Source organism: Vanessa atalanta, chromosome 27 (genome assembly GCF_905147765.1).
Source record: "Vanessa atalanta chromosome 27, ilVanAtal1.2, whole genome shotgun sequence".
Classification (NCBI taxonomy): Eukaryota; Metazoa; Arthropoda; class Insecta; order Lepidoptera; family Nymphalidae; genus Vanessa; species Vanessa atalanta.
The window spans coordinates 1,545,392-1,563,265 of record NC_061897.1 but is presented as its reverse complement, the minus strand read 5'-3'; the positions used below and the strand labels follow the sequence as shown (position 1 = coordinate 1,563,265).

Sequence of the window (17,874 nt, the reverse complement as noted above, 5' to 3'; positions counted from 1 at the left end):
ATTTGAAGGGTGAGTGAGCCAGTGTAACTACAGGCACAAGGGACGTAACATCTTCGTTCCCAAGGTTGGCGACGCGTTGATGTAAGGAGCGGTTACAATTTCTTACAGCGCCAATGTCTAAAATGTTGGTGACCACTTACTAATAACAATAGAGGTCAAAGGAAAAGGTCAATGGACATAGGATTCCTTTCCTCGTGAAGTGCAGTTGGAGTCTAAGCTTTGGCGCTGACTGCGTGTTGAATTTAACAAGTCCAGGTTTCATTATGTTTTCCTATGCTATTCATACTGTTTATATTAACATCGTTCTGAGTTATTAACGTCATGGTTTCCTGAAAATAACATATACTAAATTCCACTTCTGGGCTAAAGTCCCTTTCACAAGGGCAGGGCTTTGCGGCTAACACCACCACGCTGCTCCAATGCCGGTTGATTGATGCACGTGACAGGATTTCATTGAAATTAGACTCATTCAGATTCCTCGCGATGTTCATCCTTCATCGTTGAACACGAGATGAATTGTAAACAGAAATTAAACACAGACAGAATCTATATAAAAATTGGACTTAATGAGTAACTACTGAGTTTCTTGTCGGTTCGTCTCGTTAGAATTTACTTTTCAAACTGACAGCTTTAAATTAAACCTAACACTGTAACATACTCAAAAGTGCTTTTATGAGTCTGCTTGAATAAAGAATACTATAATTTGATCTGATAACCGTTGAAATATCAAAAAAAAATAAAAAATAAACAAAACCACGACACAACAAACCGTCCAGAAGTTTCCACGAATACTTAAACAGTAAAAAAAACACCAATTCAATACTTACATTTAGTTTATTGTAATGACGTATTAAGTATCAAACAAACAATGAAACGAATCAAAGAATTCCCCGAATATGTTATTAAAGACTGCCCACATGACCACATTTGACCACCGGAAGTCACCTGTCGCGTGTGGTCACGAAATCCTTATGTTTATTGTTAAGAAATTTTCAATATTTAACTTATATCATATGTCGTGGTGGTTTATAATTAGATCGCTGGACGTTCACTGGAAAATTACGCTTTGTTAGTTTATGAGGCCCCCATTGAGGGCCTTGGAGGATATTTTATAGAATACTTAATAATATAACGATCTTTATGACCCGTTTTTGTTACGATAGTTCTCAATAGCAATAGTGTAAATATATTTTTTTAATTTGAGTGCAATAAAGTTTTAATAAATAAATACATTTAAGCGCACTTTCTATACACTAACACACGTGCTAATTTTATTGATTTATTTTTTGTGGTCACCACCGCCCACAGACCGTGGCGCAATAAGAGATATTAACCATTCCTTACATGGCCAATTCTCCACCAATCTTGGGAACTAAGATGTTATGTCCCTTGTGTAGTTACACTGGCTCATTCAAACCGGAACACGACTATTATACTGAGTACAGCTATTTGGCGGTAGAATATATCTTCGTAGTAGAAAAGGGAAAAGAGGCCCCTAGTAGTGCTTAAACACCCCGTAGTTCCACGCGGTTACCACCTGTTCGGAATGTAGATTCTACCAAGAAGAACCGACAAGAATCTCAGTTCCCCTATCCAGCAAATAACATAGTTAATATCAAATCAAATCAAATAAATACAAATCAAAATATACTTTATTCAAGTAGGCTTTTACGAGCACTTTTGAATCGTCATTTAACAAACTATATTAAGTGAAACTACCACCGGTTCGGAATGTAGATTACTGAGAAGAACCGGCAAGAAACTCAGTAGTTACCCTTTTTCAACATTTAAAAATACAATCATGTTCTAATCGCTTACAACTAAATTATTATTTAGCCGACATCAAAATCAACGCTCTTGTACAAGCCTATAGTATTTAAGCGACTAATAAGTAATACGGATTATCTATTCATTGAAATTTAAACGATTTGAAATTATATTATATGGAAAGAAAATTAACAAGAAGGTAATTTGCGAATCTATTAATACTATTTAAATTCTTACCCCAATGTTTAGAATGCACTTTCAGAGCGGACTTAGTATGAATAAAGGTTTTCGTGGACACCATTTTTACAACGTGAGTTGATGGTCTAGATACTTGTACGAACGCTGCCTTAACATTAAGAGATGCACATTCCATAGAAACCTTTTAAAGGACGTTATTGGAAAATTGATTTTAAATTAAAATATTCTCCATTCAATATAGACATTACATTAAATTCAATGTTATGAGAAGTGCTTATAATAAAAGCAAGCAAATCGTTTAAAGCTAACAAATCGCAAAGTACCGGGATTTCAACCGGGAACCGCCAAGAATGTATACATATCCGGCCTAAAAAGCAAGAATTAAGTCCACGAATTTTATCTTTAACATAATATTGTATTATATGCTTTATTTATCAATATTTTTGAACGTGAGATTTAATTTATTAATAGTTAGAAATAACTGTGGAATCAAGCGTGTCTACTAAGTCGTGTTTACTTATATACTAAAACTTTTATATATTAAAACAGAAATGAAAATTAAATTAAGTATGTTTAACGATGATATAATATATTATTTAATATGTTTAAATATAAAAATAAAATAAAATATTAATACAACATTATTTAATAAGTAATATTTATTTTGGTATCATGAAAACCGATGTGACTTCTTTCAGGATATGTGTTTCGTTGTTTGACATTGATTTATGGGGAGGTTTTAAATATATAATATATAAAAATGTCGTACTAATCGACTAACAATTATAATATTTAATACTAGCGACCCGACCCGGCTTTGCACATAATATACTACAAGTCTTACAACGTTCACATTTTTTCAGTCATTAGACAATATAAACCGCTATGTTTTGTGCCCTGCGTTTTAAATCTGTTATATCTTCGAAAATATTCATTTAAATTACATGATGTAAAGGGCCATATTGATCTATATGAAAAGCACAATGTATTTAAGGTACTTAATTGGATAAGATTTGATGTTGTATGGCTTAAAATCGATTCGAAAATAAGCCATTATTTCTCGTAAAAAGTAAAGGATAAAAAATGGTTGTTGTGGGCTATCCCTAAAAAATAGATATCTTTCGCTGACTTTTTTAAGGTTTACAATACTGTAGGACATTGTTTTGATCTATCCAGTTTTATAACCACCGTTTGCAATGTAAGCGCAAAAAAATTACGACATCACTTCAAAAATCTCTAAAATTATCAGTGTTCGCAACTAAATTGTGCATGTATTATACATATAAACCTTCCTCATGAATTAATCTATCTATTAAAAATCAATAAAGTTATCTAGTTATATTCAAATCGATAAAGTTGTATGCATTATGTTTTTATGCATAGTAAAATTATATTTAGAACAATTTTTTATGAAGTAGGTATTAAAATAAGTGCCGAACATGTAGCAACAAACTACAATGCTATTATTTTCATTAATTAACATAGTTCTCCAAAACAAAGACTATTGTTAATAATTTATTACAAAGTTCAGCCGTCATTCGATAAATTATTCATGTAAATCAGTTACTTCTATAGTTTTGCAAGTACTCGCTAAAAAATTAAACTAAAAACTGTATTTTACACAAAACTTCACCTCCATTTTAACTCTCATGACAAACTTCAACCCCCCTACCGACATTGATTAATTCCCCACACAAACTTCCCCTGTTTTCACAACCTTGAGGTCGCGATACAAGGTAACGCATGTCCGTCGAGATCGTTTGAGTCCCAGATTCAAACTATCTCCATACCAAAATAATAGTGATGCTATAAAAATCTTTATTGAGATATACGTACTATGTATAGTAACATAAGTTCTGAACTTTTTTTATATTTTATGATATAGTTAGGCAAATCGGTGAATCACCCGCTTGATGGTTAAAATATAGGAAGATTAGGGCGTTATAATAAAAAATATATATCATCCCTTTCATTATCAACCTTAGACCTAAGATGTTGTATCCCTTGTGCCTGTGGTTACATATCAAATCAAAATATACTTCGTTCAAGTAGGCTTTTACAAGCACTTTTGAATCGTCATTTAACAAACTATACTAAGTGAAGCTACCACCGGTTAGGAATGTAGATTCTACCGAGAAGAACCAGCAAGAAACTCAGTAGTTACTCTTTTTCAACATTTAAAATACAAAGTTATCTTAGTTAAATACAATTATATGTGTATATAATATATACTGGAAGTCAACAAGTATTAGCTCCGCGCTTTTTTACCATCTATACACAGTCACCTTTCAAACCGGAACCGGATAAGAGGCTAAATCCAGTCGGGCTTGCGCAAATCCTTACTATCAAGAAAATATATATTTTATTAGTACGTCCTGACTATAAATCTAGAGCTATAACTACTGAGACCAGAAAGCTGAAAGTTTATTTGATAACTTAGCATCCTCTAAGAAATTTGGACTTTAAGAGTATAGTTAATCAGAACCAGCGATATTATTAAGCTCCATAACCGAAACCGAAATTAAAATATTTATTATAATTTTTTAATTATATATCATAACCTAAAAAGAGTAGTTAGTTGTATGTTCAAGTTATTAGTTTTTTTTTTTTTTTTTGGGATTATACATAATACTAAATCGTTGGCAGTTCTAAATAATCTAATATTAGTAGGTGAAACTATCCGAAACAAACGGATTATCCGAAATAATTTCGTATCCGTAACCGTATCTGAAAACCGGTATAATATTATATATAGATCCGTATGCATATCTAGATCCATAATGACATATCCATGACATCAATCAAATGTATCTTATTCAAGTAAACTTCACAGTTAAGTGTTTTGTATCGTTAATATTAAAACGCTACCACCGAAGAAACGACAAGAGACTCGCATAATTGCTCTTTTCAAATAAACAGATCTACAATGCTGTTATTCCCTTGAACTCGAGCCTAAATCCAGGCGATTTATCTAAAAAGTATTATTTTAATTAATAATAATATTTATTTATTTATTTAGTCTTATTAAACTTTTTAAATTTGTTGAATGTTAAATTGATTATATTTCCCGATATCTTATTATGTATGCGTATACAATTGCGGATTTCTGTACCGTATGCAAGCGGTATTCTTGGTGGTAGGGCTTTGTGCAAGCCCGTCTGGGTAGGTACCACCCACTCATTAGACATTCTACCGCCAAACAGCAGTACTCAATATTGTTGCGTTCCGGTTTGAAGGGTGAGTGAGCCAGTGTACCCACAGGCACAAGGGACGTAACATCTTGGTTCCCAAGGTTAGTGGCGCATTGGTGATGTAAGAAATGGTTAATATTTCTTACAAGGTCATTGTCTATGGGCGGTGGTGACCACTTAACATCAGGTGGCCTATTTGCTCGTCCGCCTACCGTTATCATAAAAAAAGCGGAAAGCGTTACAAGTTTATTCTTAGTTCTTGTATTAGTAGTGTGTATATTATCATCGCTGTATTAAACAAATACGTAAACTAAAAGTTAATTTTTTCGCAAACGTAAACGCAACAACAGATAGTTAAGCTATAAAATGTAATAGAATTATGTTAACAAAGCTGGATATTATCAATCTCATTGTTTCAATTGTTAAACAAATTGGTGTATAGTTACCTTGTTACGCTTTGCTCGATGGTCGAGTAAATTGTACGCTTTTGACTTAAAACTGTATTATTAAGGCAGCGGTTACATGACCCGCTTGCTTAAGTATCGATTATAAGCTAATATTTCGCTTTTTTGTTGTTGTTGTTGTTGGTGCTATTTTTAATAAAAATAATCTTTTTTTCAGTGATTTAAATTAAGGGAATTTTGTACTTACATTTCAAATAATTTAACATAGGTCAATACGCACAACGATACAACAATTGATGAAATTTTATTTTGACATCTTTATTGAAAAGAAACATTAGTTTTAATTACTCATTTGATAATTATTTTAAAACCGTTTTTAATTACAATGTTCAAGTCTTAAGTTTAAGTCATTAAAAATTACAAAATATTTTTACTTTCGTAAAAAATTGACTACAACGCCATCTTTTGTTGAAAAGATTAAGCACGTTAATTTTGGTCAGTTACGCCACCTTTTGGTGAATAGAAGACAATTTAAGATAATAATTTAAATCACAGATGGCGCTTTTAGTAAGACACAATTCATTTGACAAAATATAGATGGCCTTAGACCTTAGTCATAATGCCATCTATTGACAATTTATAACTTAGTTTTTTCGAAACTACTTGTAACTTCTTATAAGGCTGAGTCTACACTAGGCTTTACATTTTTTTTGATGTTTTGTTGAAAATTTACTAACTTAAAAATGATGTGATTAGCCTGAACGTGTACTTATAGTTTAGAAATGTAAGCACAGAAATTGCTTATGTGCCGTAGGTGAGCACTAAGAAAGAATATTTCAAATTCGTCCCTTAGAGTTAATAGAGGGGAGAATGAGGGTATGGGGGCTTAAAATGTAAATATACCGATATAATATATCTGGATTTCTTACAAGAGTATGTCGTCAGTGTTTTTGGTAATTCATCACTTTTTTAGATCAGTGGCTGTATAGAGGTGACGTTTGGCCTGCGGTTTTTAAAGTGGTTTTTTAACCTAACCTAACCCTACCACTGCGACCAAAACGTAAAAACCGGCCCTGTAAGGAAGGCCTGATCAAGCAGATTTTTCTCTGAACACACACACAACTAGTACAAATATCAAATAAAACAATATTATCATTTAACAAAAAATATAATTCTTACAATCTAAACACAGTACATAAGCGTTGTTAAACTTAAACGAATCCCATTTAAATATTTGGAATGTAACATTTTCGACATCAATTAATATAACTCACTTTTAATTAACAATCATAATTTGCTTGTATTATTTTTATTATAACAATTATACTAGCACTATTAAAACAGTGTTTTAACTGAGAAAAGGCATTTAATTTAAAAACAAGGAAAAGTATAAAGTAACAGCGTTTAATATCCCACTGCTGGGCAAAGGTCATCTCTCAATTCGAGGTTTAGGGTTATGTGTACAAATCATTTAAATTAGACAAATACAGGTTTCCTCACGATGTTTTCCTCTATCGAACATGAGATGTATTACCACGTATTAAAAACACAAATAAGAGTAGAAATTCAATAGCTGGATTTGAATCACAATCATCGGGTAAGATGCACCTTATATCCGTTAACTAAAGATACATGTAAGATTTTCCATATGAATATAATTTTTTTTATGTATAGTCTAAGAAGGAAGACTTTCCTGAAGTGATTGCTATGAACAATAGTGTTACAAAAGGTAAGATACTCATTCTATACCGTGAAATTTGAGTTATTATGTCCATTTATGTTAATAATATACTGGCTCACTTAACATTTAAGCCCGAGGACAATTAATAAAGAATATTTTATGAATCTGTAAACAGAATCAGGCGTTCACCACAGAAGTTAAATCTGTATTATACTAATAATTTTAAATTTAAAGTCCAATTTTCACAAAGATGTCAAAGAGTGTCGACTTGAATCAATTTCTAATATTCATAAACAAATTATTTTATATATAAAAACGTATTAATAATAGCCTTTTGTCAGTTAACACACTGCTTACGTACAAAAGTTAGACAGATCGACTAATATAACACAAAGTCAACAATCACAAATCGCAAATAACTTTGCGCTTTGCGGACGTTTGCAAACGAATTTTGTAATAAAAATTTTAGCTAAGTTTATAATTAAAGCATGTTTCAATTGGATGATAATGAAGTGGAACTTTTTACGCACGTTTAATGTGTCAAGGTCACGTGCGTTGTCGGGTCACGTGCGTTGTTCCGGTGTGTGTGTGTTACGAACGTTGTGTGTATGTATAACGTGTGGGACATTGTTGTAGTGTTGAATATCGATAGACTATCGATAGTTAAGGTGTTAGCGATACTATCGATAGTATTGATCAAAACAATAATATCGATAGTACTATCGATATCCTGAATAGTTTTCGAGGTCAACTATCGTTAGTCAAACTATCGATAGTTCTGCAACGCTGTATTGTTGCACGTTTAGAACTGTTTAATGCTTTGCCTCTGTATGATGTTTTTAAAATTTCCGTATAAAACCCTTGCGTGCTATGTTTAACGTATGTATTTTGTGTAACGTCTGCAACGTTTGTGTAACAATTCTGACGCAAAAAAGTTTCACTTCACACTTCTAATTGTTCACACTTCAATTATAACTTCACTATTATTAATGCTTCCCCTTTTTTTTCTTCTTCCGTTTCCTGTCTGAGTAATCGCATTCGACCGTCCCCGTCAGGTCCTGGTAGCCGTCCAGCTTGTGAGATTCGTAATTCGGAAAGTTGATGCCGTCTGTCTGCTGATAGTTCTCCGTGAAGGTCTCGGAGAACTTCGTGCTGAGGGATTCGGAACCGAAGAACTTGTTCGTCATGTTCTCCGGCCTCTGTATGTTCTGGTAGCGTTCATTCTGCGAGTATATCGTGTTAATAATGTTCGTTGCTATGGCGACGGGCGAGGCGGGGTACGCCTGCTGTATCGGTCAGAATTTCAGGTCCTGGTAACATATAAAACAGAGATAATACATACAATTAATGATTCGTCTCCATCCAATCAAACTAACGACATTGACAGACATCATTGGTCGAGCTGTATGGGTAGTTTTGAAAAAATTGCCATTTGAATGTGATGATATCGAAACTTTGGAAGTAAAATATTAAACTGATAAAAAAATATTTATATTAATCAAGAACTGTTTGTTGTGCACAATATATAAATTTCTCCCCCGTGAAGGGATATGTGCCGGTTCTGAGAACACCTGGTAGCACACTCCATCAGGGTGTGACGCGCCATGTCTAAAGGCAGTTGGACAAAGTGGTGCCCGAACCTCCTCATACCTCATCTGGGCCTGCACCTTAATCACATATAGACTCCCATCGAGGGGGGACCTCTCACCATTCCTTACTTATATTATTAGAGTATATACAACAAACCTTAATGGCCTGCGGTAGGTCTGGAAGTCGCATGTCCCGCAACTGCTGGGGTAGGTTCATGCTCTTCACCGCGGACACTGCCCTCGCTGGGGCAGCTGATATACCGGCCTGGGACACACAAATATACTACATGTATACTCTAATCCAACCGTAATCGGAAAAAAGCCAAATAAACAACATTTGACAGCAAATTGAAGAAATATCATTGGTCGAGAGCTGGATTAGTCTATGATATTCACTATGGATTTGCGAAAATATGGCGTTTTGAACGTCTTCGAAACTGTTATTAGAATTTTGGAAGTAAAATTAAAGTGGATATAAGTAGTTAGTGCAATAGTGTTGTATTATAAATAAAGATATATTAATCATAAACTCCTAATAGTGCACAACATAGCTGAGTTATTAACAAATCGCATGAAATACGTAAATCTAAGGTTTGTTTATCTTTTTTCTCTTCCATTGGAATAGGGTATAATTTATCTTTTGCATTTAATCACAGCACAGCACAGCACGGCTATGACTAAAATTTTCTCTCTTGAAGCGCTCTTATTGAACCAAGCTGCTACAATGCAGGTTTCCTCGCATGATGATTCAGAAATCCTTATCATATGATACTTAAACTTATTTTATATAAAATAAATAAAAATTAAGATTTCTGTATGGGAACATGGTCAGAAATGTAGAGTAGCTTTACCGAGGTCACCTGAGAATTTCTCCAGATACACCTTTTATGGATTGATCCAGATTTTGTTTCTAGGACCTGCAACCTTAAATTACAAGAATCATATAAACCTTTAAAACCTCACCTCGGCCTTCTGCATCTTGTTCTGTTCGTGGAGCCTACAGAGTATATCGGCCATGTTGGTCTGCAGCACCATACCGCCCATCACCAGCTCATCGAGCACCTGGTGCGCTGCGTCCGCGTGGAAGATCAGATCCAGCTCGCAGACATTCTCGAAGCACTTGTCTAGAGTCTCCACAAACACCTGGGAATCACAAAACCTTAAATTTAGATGAATAATCATAGGGTTACCTATCCCACTTCCCCCCCCCCCCCTTAAAAAATATATGTTGCAATTGATAGTCAGTCAGACAAGCTTACACAAAGCCGTGCTCTCTTGTTACCGGAGTCTAGCCAAGTGCTTAGATATATTAAAGATTTATTAGCGATGCACACACACCGGTGTACTCCCATAGTTTGTAACCAAGATACAGCTATATGCACAAGGGACTTAGCTACCACAAGGTTTTTGGGGTAATGAAAGAAATGATAATATTTCTCACATCACCAAGGTCTACCGTGGCAACCATCATTGACCAATTGGTAAAAAAAAAATACATTCAATCTCTACCTGAATAAGGTCCAAAATCCCGAGTTCGCTTTCTGATGAATCCACGCAGAACACAAAATACAACGTCGCGTAATGTCTGTAGATGAGCTTGTAGTCAGATCCACCGATGAGACTGAAACATACATACATCATCATTAGCGTTGCAACGAAAATACGAAACGAAATAACGAATATAACGTAATTCTTCGCTGCTGAAAACTTAAACTCCCGGTTCCTTTGTTGTCATTGTATACAACACTAATGACTTTTTAGTTGACTGCACACCTTGGGAATGAATAAATATATTTCTTAATTTTAAACTATATTTTGTCTTCTTAAGAAACAAAACAGACTTCTCAAAGTTATAAGTAACTGGTAGCAGTCTTACATATTTCATTTAAGAACTAAAATAAGACTGCTAAACTTTTAAGCCCGAACTACAGATGAAACTTCTTCCAGGTGGACATACACTAGGAGAAATCTAAGGAAATCCGAATAAATAGCAAGCCTATTCAAGTATGAATAGATCTATAATAAAAACTTAAATATAGTAAAGAAATGAAGTAACACAAACCTGCCGCCTTCAAGGAAATTACAAACATTATCGTCTCTCTTAGAAACAAGCTGGAAAGTCTCTTTGATTATCTGCTGTTGCATGTCTTCATTCTGCGAACATTTATTTACAATTTCAAATATAACCTCAGTATCTCAAAGGAAACTAATTATTCTAGAAATTGGACTGTACATGTTAATAATACAAGTAAACAAAATAAACTTGTGTCTGTTTGTAACTTTATAGATAAAGTAATGCCTCCAGATCGTACAAAATAAAAGAAGTTCTGCCGAGATCCTTTCTGGTGTTTTTTTCTGAACTTGTGGTAGAAATTTGAGAATAATTAGAAAATGTAGTGCTTCTATGTTGAATAAATTAAATATTTATACTGTATTCTTTTATTTTTCATTTGTATTTGAATGATTGGCGAGATGGAAACTAAATTACATTTATGAGAGGCTTTAGGCGAACCAATCTATGTAGGGAACTAGGTATATTCAAATAAATTACGAGTATCATTTTATTCGAACACCAACTAGCAATGCTTTGTATTAGTATGTTCCACTTTAAAGTTTTAGTGTAATTACAGGCACAAGCCGTTCTGGATTGAAGCACGGGGCACTCGCAGCTAGTACCCAGGGTGGCAAAATTAGGATGAAAAAAAGAAACTTATCATCCGATATATGAATAAATAAAAAATATATAATCAATGTTCTGCTCTGAATGATTCTTTTTTTTTTAATTTCGGTAATGCTGTGACACAAGGGTGAAATTAACAACTTAAATCCCATTAGAGTGTAAAAAACAGTTAACATTTCTCAGTGCTTATGTCTATGAGCGATGGAGCCCACTTCAAATACTATCAAGTCACTCTTTACTGAACTACCTTGATATTATTGATTAAAATAAAAAAAAATGGTTAGAATTTGAAGACAATATGGATTGTTGTTAAAGATCGCTCGATCGATTGAAATAATGATTAAATAGAACATAAAACTTTCACTCACAAAATACTGATAAAATTTAGATAATCGTGGCTTGCCATGATTATTGAAGACTAATATTGCCTTAATCATTGTTCACTTAAACTCGTTTAGGTTTTAATACTACAGTACTATCAACTTCATTTATAAACAATGCGTCAAAATCAAATTCCTAACTCTCATGTGAAGTTATTTTAGACTTTACTTCCGATATTTTTTGGTCGATTCAATACTCATTGATTGTAATGCTTGACGTTTACTTGACAGATGATTTTTTTTAAATATGTGTAATAGCTCCGGATACAAGTATTTTACAAATAAGCCAGTCAGATGTAGTTTTACTGTTTCGTTAGTCTAGTCACTAGACTAACGAAAGCCACTAGACTCTAGTGGCTAAATATATGGCCGCAGATCCGAAGGTCCTGGGTTCAAATCTCAGGTCAGAAGATTGTACACACGCTCGAGTGTGCCTCGGAAAGTACGTAAAGCCGTTGGACCTTCACCATAACTTTTTCCGGTCGTGTCGGATTCGCCTTACCATCGAATTAAGACTAAAGGGAATATATAATTCGTACAACATTTTATTCGTTCTTCATAGTTATTTGAAAATGACAAATATATATAAAAAATGAATAAACTGTATATTCATTTAAATCGAAAGTTTTATAGACCTGTAAACTATAGTTTAGAGTGCGGTAATTATATTTATCAAACATTGCTATTATCTATATTGTACATCATCTTAATTTTTTTATACTATGTATAATAGAAAAATAAACTTTTTAGAAACCTTAATATAAATAGGAGTTAATAAATGTATTTATTTTTAGGGGTAAAACTTGGAAGCTGGTATCACTTTAATTTTTTAAATATTTACACAAATAATTATTAATTTTATAAATCAAGTTTTAAATAAAGGTTTATTATTCATATAATTATAGAAATAAGTTAGATAAAACAACAAAATTATTTGGTTTTGCAATGTGTCACGAAATAAAAAAAATGTATAATCTGTGTTCAAAAACTTGACTTATATTTACTTTATAATCTATGTATGTCGTGCTCCAGCGGTCAGCGCAGTGCTGTCTCGCGAGTGTCATAAAAAGAAAATCGTAAAAAACTGTATGAGTATTGTGTTAAATAAACTGTATTTGTTGTCGTCTGTGTTTATTATTACGTAAACTATTGAATGGGAAATCGTCAAGGTGCCGGCAGATCTTCATCTCGTTTATACAGGTCAGTGTAACATTATGGTAATAACGAATACTACGATGTCTTTATTTGGATGCCGGATCGCGTCTCTTCTCCAGTGTCGGCTTGCTAAATATCGCATTTATTGCGGCCGTAACTAGCCTCAATATAGGCACGTTTAGCCCACGCGCTTGGCCGATATCTGACTCGTTGAAATAATTATAACTTTTAGTCGACGAGATATTACTCAATTAAACAATAAATCTAGCAGAGATCTGTTAGTATACTGCCCAAAAATCGGAAATACGATTCGATTTTTGCACTGTATTCATTGAATAATGTCATTAAAAAATCGGAAGTATTTTTTTTCTATCTGTTACTATTGTATTTTGGCGCGTTTACAAACAAACTCTGCCCTTTACAAAATTCATTGTACTTTTTAGGTGTAATATTTTTTTAACCTTTAAAAAACTTTCAATGTTATTTGTTGATATCAACATAAAATACGTATTTTTAATTAAATAAAATCCGAACATTACTACTTATTATATTTTTTATTCCAATAAATATGAATATCAGTATGTTAAAAATATTAAAATTTTATAATTAGTTTCTCTTTCAACCTTAACATTTAAATCAATAACATATTGTATAAATAAACCCTTATATTATATATGTTTTTTTTTTTATAAAAATAATATTAATAAAGGAAATGTGAACACATAAAAATAAATTCATTGAGCTAAAATATTCTTAAGTGTCGTATATATAGATTAAATAATACTCCTAGAATTCCTATTGCTTTTCAAAAACAGTGTTGTAATGGTTTAATGTAAATGATGGCAGAACTAAATTAACACCACACAGTATTAAATGAATTCATTTGGCCCACATAAACATTTTAAATTTGTATTTGCATGATATTTTGGTTGTAGAAAGTGTATTCAGTATTGTATACAAACTGAACAATAATAAATAATAATTTTTCTTAAATATAAGAATGTCATATGTTTTATTGGTATTTAATATTATATTGGATGAACATTGAAAGTTGTCTCATTTTGTTTATGGCAGAATAGAATACAGCCTTTTAATTAATGGAATAATTTTTTTAATGACAATATATGTCAAAGTCTGAGTGAATTTTTAAAGAAGATTTTAACTGTATTAAAAAAAAAAAAACAAAAAAATGTGTTTGTTCCCTATGTGTTGCTAAACTATTCATCCAATTGAAAAAAATTACGATTCCTGGTTAAAACTCAGAATTTTTCACACTTTATTTGTTCTTTAATATATATTTTTTTTATATAAATCCTTATTTAAGGGAAGCTATTTCATATAGATATAATATACAATTTTCAACACTAGTGACCCATTCTGACTTTTCCCATTTGTAATTTATTAATAAAGACAATTATATGATATAAACATAATTTAAATCATATAGTACACAGGAATAATGTAGCTATCTACCAATGAAGAAAATTATAGAAATGGATCATTCGTTTTGGAGATTACTCCCTACGCAAACAAACAAATTTTACTGAAACTACTGCTATTTGCTGACCTGAATTAAGTTAGGCCATTTTCTGTCAACAAAACATTTTGTTAATCTATGCTGTAGAAAATTGACCTGTTAGAATATTTCTTCTATATATGGAAAATCCAGAATGTATATGAAGTCTATCTACTATAGTGTACTGGTTCATGTTTGATAATATTTTAAAATAATAAAAAAAAAATTGTATCTATGCCAAGTAACAATGTTTATGGTAAAATTTTTCATTTGAAGATTTCCTTGAAGTTTGATTTGGCAAAGAAACCTAATTATTCATTCTGTAGATATTATCTTGACTCTTGATATTTAAAATATTGTTGCTCATTAAATTATCTAACAAAAACAGAAACTATGAATAAGTTATTTGGATTTTACATATTTTAATATTTATTTTAGTATACATCCTTTTTTAGAATAGGTACATTCTAAAATTAAAATATATTCAATCAAGTAGGTTTTTAGAAGCACTTTTGAATCGTAATTTTACAAACCACCAGTTTGGAATGTAGATTCTCTCGAGAGAGTATATAAATTGTAAATGATTCCCGCTAGTTGTTTTTGTGTTTCCATTTAAGGAATATGTCAACTAGTGTATCTACAGCCATAAGTGATTTGACATCTTAGTTTCCAAGGTTCTTTGACACCATCAGGTATCCCATTGCCTGTCAGCTTAACAGGGTTAGAACGCGTGCATCTTAACCGATAATGGGTTCAAACCCAGGCAAGCACCACTGAATTTTGAGGTGCTTAATTTTTGTTTAATTCGTGAGGAAACCTGCGTGTGTACACACTCACGACAACTCCAGCAGTATCTTGACCGCGTTATTATCTCGGACTCGCAAGTCGCCTTTTCATTCCAGCCGAGTGTAATTGACCTGGAGACTGCAAGTGTAAAATAACTGGCAATTAGATTTAAATAGCTTCTCAAAGCTACTTAAAAGCTTGAACAATGTGAAAATCTACGAGCAAGCTTGTTGAAGCGAAAAGTCAACGACCTACGTTCCCCTTTTATATCACGATTTCTTTAATCCTCGAAGGCCTTAATATTTAAACTAGCTGACTCTTAGTTGTATTTGAATTAAGGCCTCACCGTGTCAAATCCACATACCGACAGAGGTCTTCTGGGTAGAAATGCATCATCCGAGTATAACCTTTGAGCTCATTTTCGTACAGTTTGATGAGCCTCGTTCTCAAAACTAAGATACTGGTTTAGTAGCTTAGGAAGTCGTGATTTTTGTCTTCCATATTCTCAGAGTTCCACTTTCCTTGCTTAAAATCTGTGATATAGTGTCGTGAATTCGTGTTCATTATAAAGCTGCATTTTTAATAATTCTTCTGTGCTAATGAGAGGTTCAACGTCAAGTTTATGTGATCGATCTTCAATGTAAGTATGAGTTCCCACCCATACTGGGCTGGCTGACATATTCAGGCTGGTCGACGACTCGCTTACATCCTTGTCAGATATCACAAAACCATGTACAGTAAGACCTTATGTTGGACTATATCTTTGACGTCCACAATTTGCAGACGTATAGGACCGCTGTCCAGATACATACGACATATTCTTAAGTTCAGTGTTGAATGACATTTTTTTTTATCGTCGTACCTTCAACTCATCCCAAATGTTGACAGATGAATGATCACGTGGAGTACTTGTATAAGTAGTTATATGACATCTTCGTGATCAAATCTGACAGGTGAAATAAAATTTTATTTATAGTTTTTTTATTTTTTATTCTGGCTTTTATTTGTGCCAAGAAATTGGAGTATCGTCGTGCATTTAGCCTCATACCTTCTTAGGGAGAGGAGTTCTTTATTTTGACGATAATATAACATTAGAGCTTCACTGGAGTTATTGACACAATTATATTAGTTAGATTCCCTCGTATTTAAAATATATTGACCGACCACCGCGTGTAACAGGATTTGCTTGTAACGGGTAATGTCGTATTAGGTATACAGCTTGAAATCCATTTAAAATGGCTTCATTTCAATAATATACATTGTTCTCATAATCGTTTTCAAGTTCATCGTCTACGTTTTCGCTGTCTTATTGGTTAAGTTAAATATATATGTATATATCTAACTATACTTAAAGTTATTTCGTGTCTCTTAGAAAGGACACTTTACTTTTTGTTTCATCAAAACATTCAAATAACGCCCGCGGCTTCCCGTTTTAGGAATTGGTCTTCAAGTCTTTTCTCGGACTCCAAACTTGCTTCATAACAAATTTCATCGAATTCGGTTCGGTGGGTTGAACGTGACAGAGTAACAGACAGACAGATAGCCATACAGGCAGACAGACAGAGTTACTTTCGCGTTTATAATATTAATATAGATTAATTAGAACCAACCAGGTACTTATTAATATATTTTTTTATTACATTAGCAGCCTGTAAATTTCCCACTGATGGGCTAAGGCCTCCTTTCCTTTCGAGGAGAAGGCTTGGAACATATTCCACCACGCTGCTCCAATGCGGGTTGGTGGAATGACATTAGACACATGCAGGTTTCCTCACGATGTTTTCCTTCACCGCTGAGCACGAGATGAATTATAAACACAATTTAAGCACATGAAATTCAGTGGTGCTTGTCTGGGTTTAAACCCGAAATCATCATTCAGGTTCTAACCACTCCATCTCGGCTCCCACTGGACCATCTCGTCTCACTTATTATTAATATAAAATATATATTTATGACTATTTTTTTTTTTTATATATCTGCACAACGAAATTGGATTGTTGAACAGGTGGGCTTAACGTTACTACAATCTCAACCAACCCATCTCAAAAAGTATAAGATGAGTTGTTATTGGACGTACGAAATGAAAGTAAATATTATAACATGACTTATATATATATAAATGATATATATATATAAGTGATCCTAGGAATATTAAAAAGTAAGATACTTCGGAGGTTCGATCATATGGTATCGTTTCTGTTTACCGAGAACTGTATATGTTGAATTCGTAGAAGATTAGACGATCGAAAATATTTGCCCAATGAAGCGACGATAAGTATAATGCATCAGCCACACTGTGCGACCAAGCGTAACAAATGATTATCGGTACGATCAGAATGTTGTGGAATATCTTTGTTATTATTTTACTTATTCTATAATACAAATATATAAAACAAATCAAATCAAAATATACCTACTTTACTCAAGTAGGCTTTTACAAGCACGTTACTAAAATCGATATATCGATATTTGAAGAAGATCAGTTAATAGAGAGAAATGTATTGATTGTATTCAAACGTAGTGTATA

General features: G+C 32.9%; 2 protein-coding genes across 2 annotated transcripts in view; one reads left to right on the top strand and one right to left on the bottom strand.

Annotated features, from left to right (window-relative positions):
* Positions 1-8,023: 8,023 nt before the first annotated feature.
* Positions 8,024-12,094, bottom strand: LOC125074231 (AP-3 complex subunit sigma-1). The gene is made up of 6 exons (XM_047685508.1): positions 11,879-12,094; positions 10,893-10,984; positions 10,340-10,451; positions 9,794-9,973; positions 8,988-9,095; positions 8,024-8,551 (listed from the first exon to the last, which is right to left on the bottom strand). The coding sequence occupies exons 1-6, from the start codon at positions 11,945-11,947 to the stop codon at positions 8,537-8,539; spliced, it is 576 nt and encodes a 191-aa protein (XP_047541464.1). The 5' UTR covers positions 11,948-12,094; the 3' UTR covers positions 8,024-8,536.
* An 833-nt stretch (positions 12,095-12,927) lies between these two features.
* The window catches only part of LOC125074253 (zinc transporter foi), a 45,489-nt gene continuing 40,542 nt past the window's right edge, over positions 12,928-17,874 (top strand). Inside the window, exon 1 of the mRNA XM_047685535.1 lies at positions 12,928-13,090. The gene's annotated coding sequence lies outside the window, so the exon portion shown is untranslated. The remainder of the gene's footprint in view (positions 13,091-17,874) is intronic.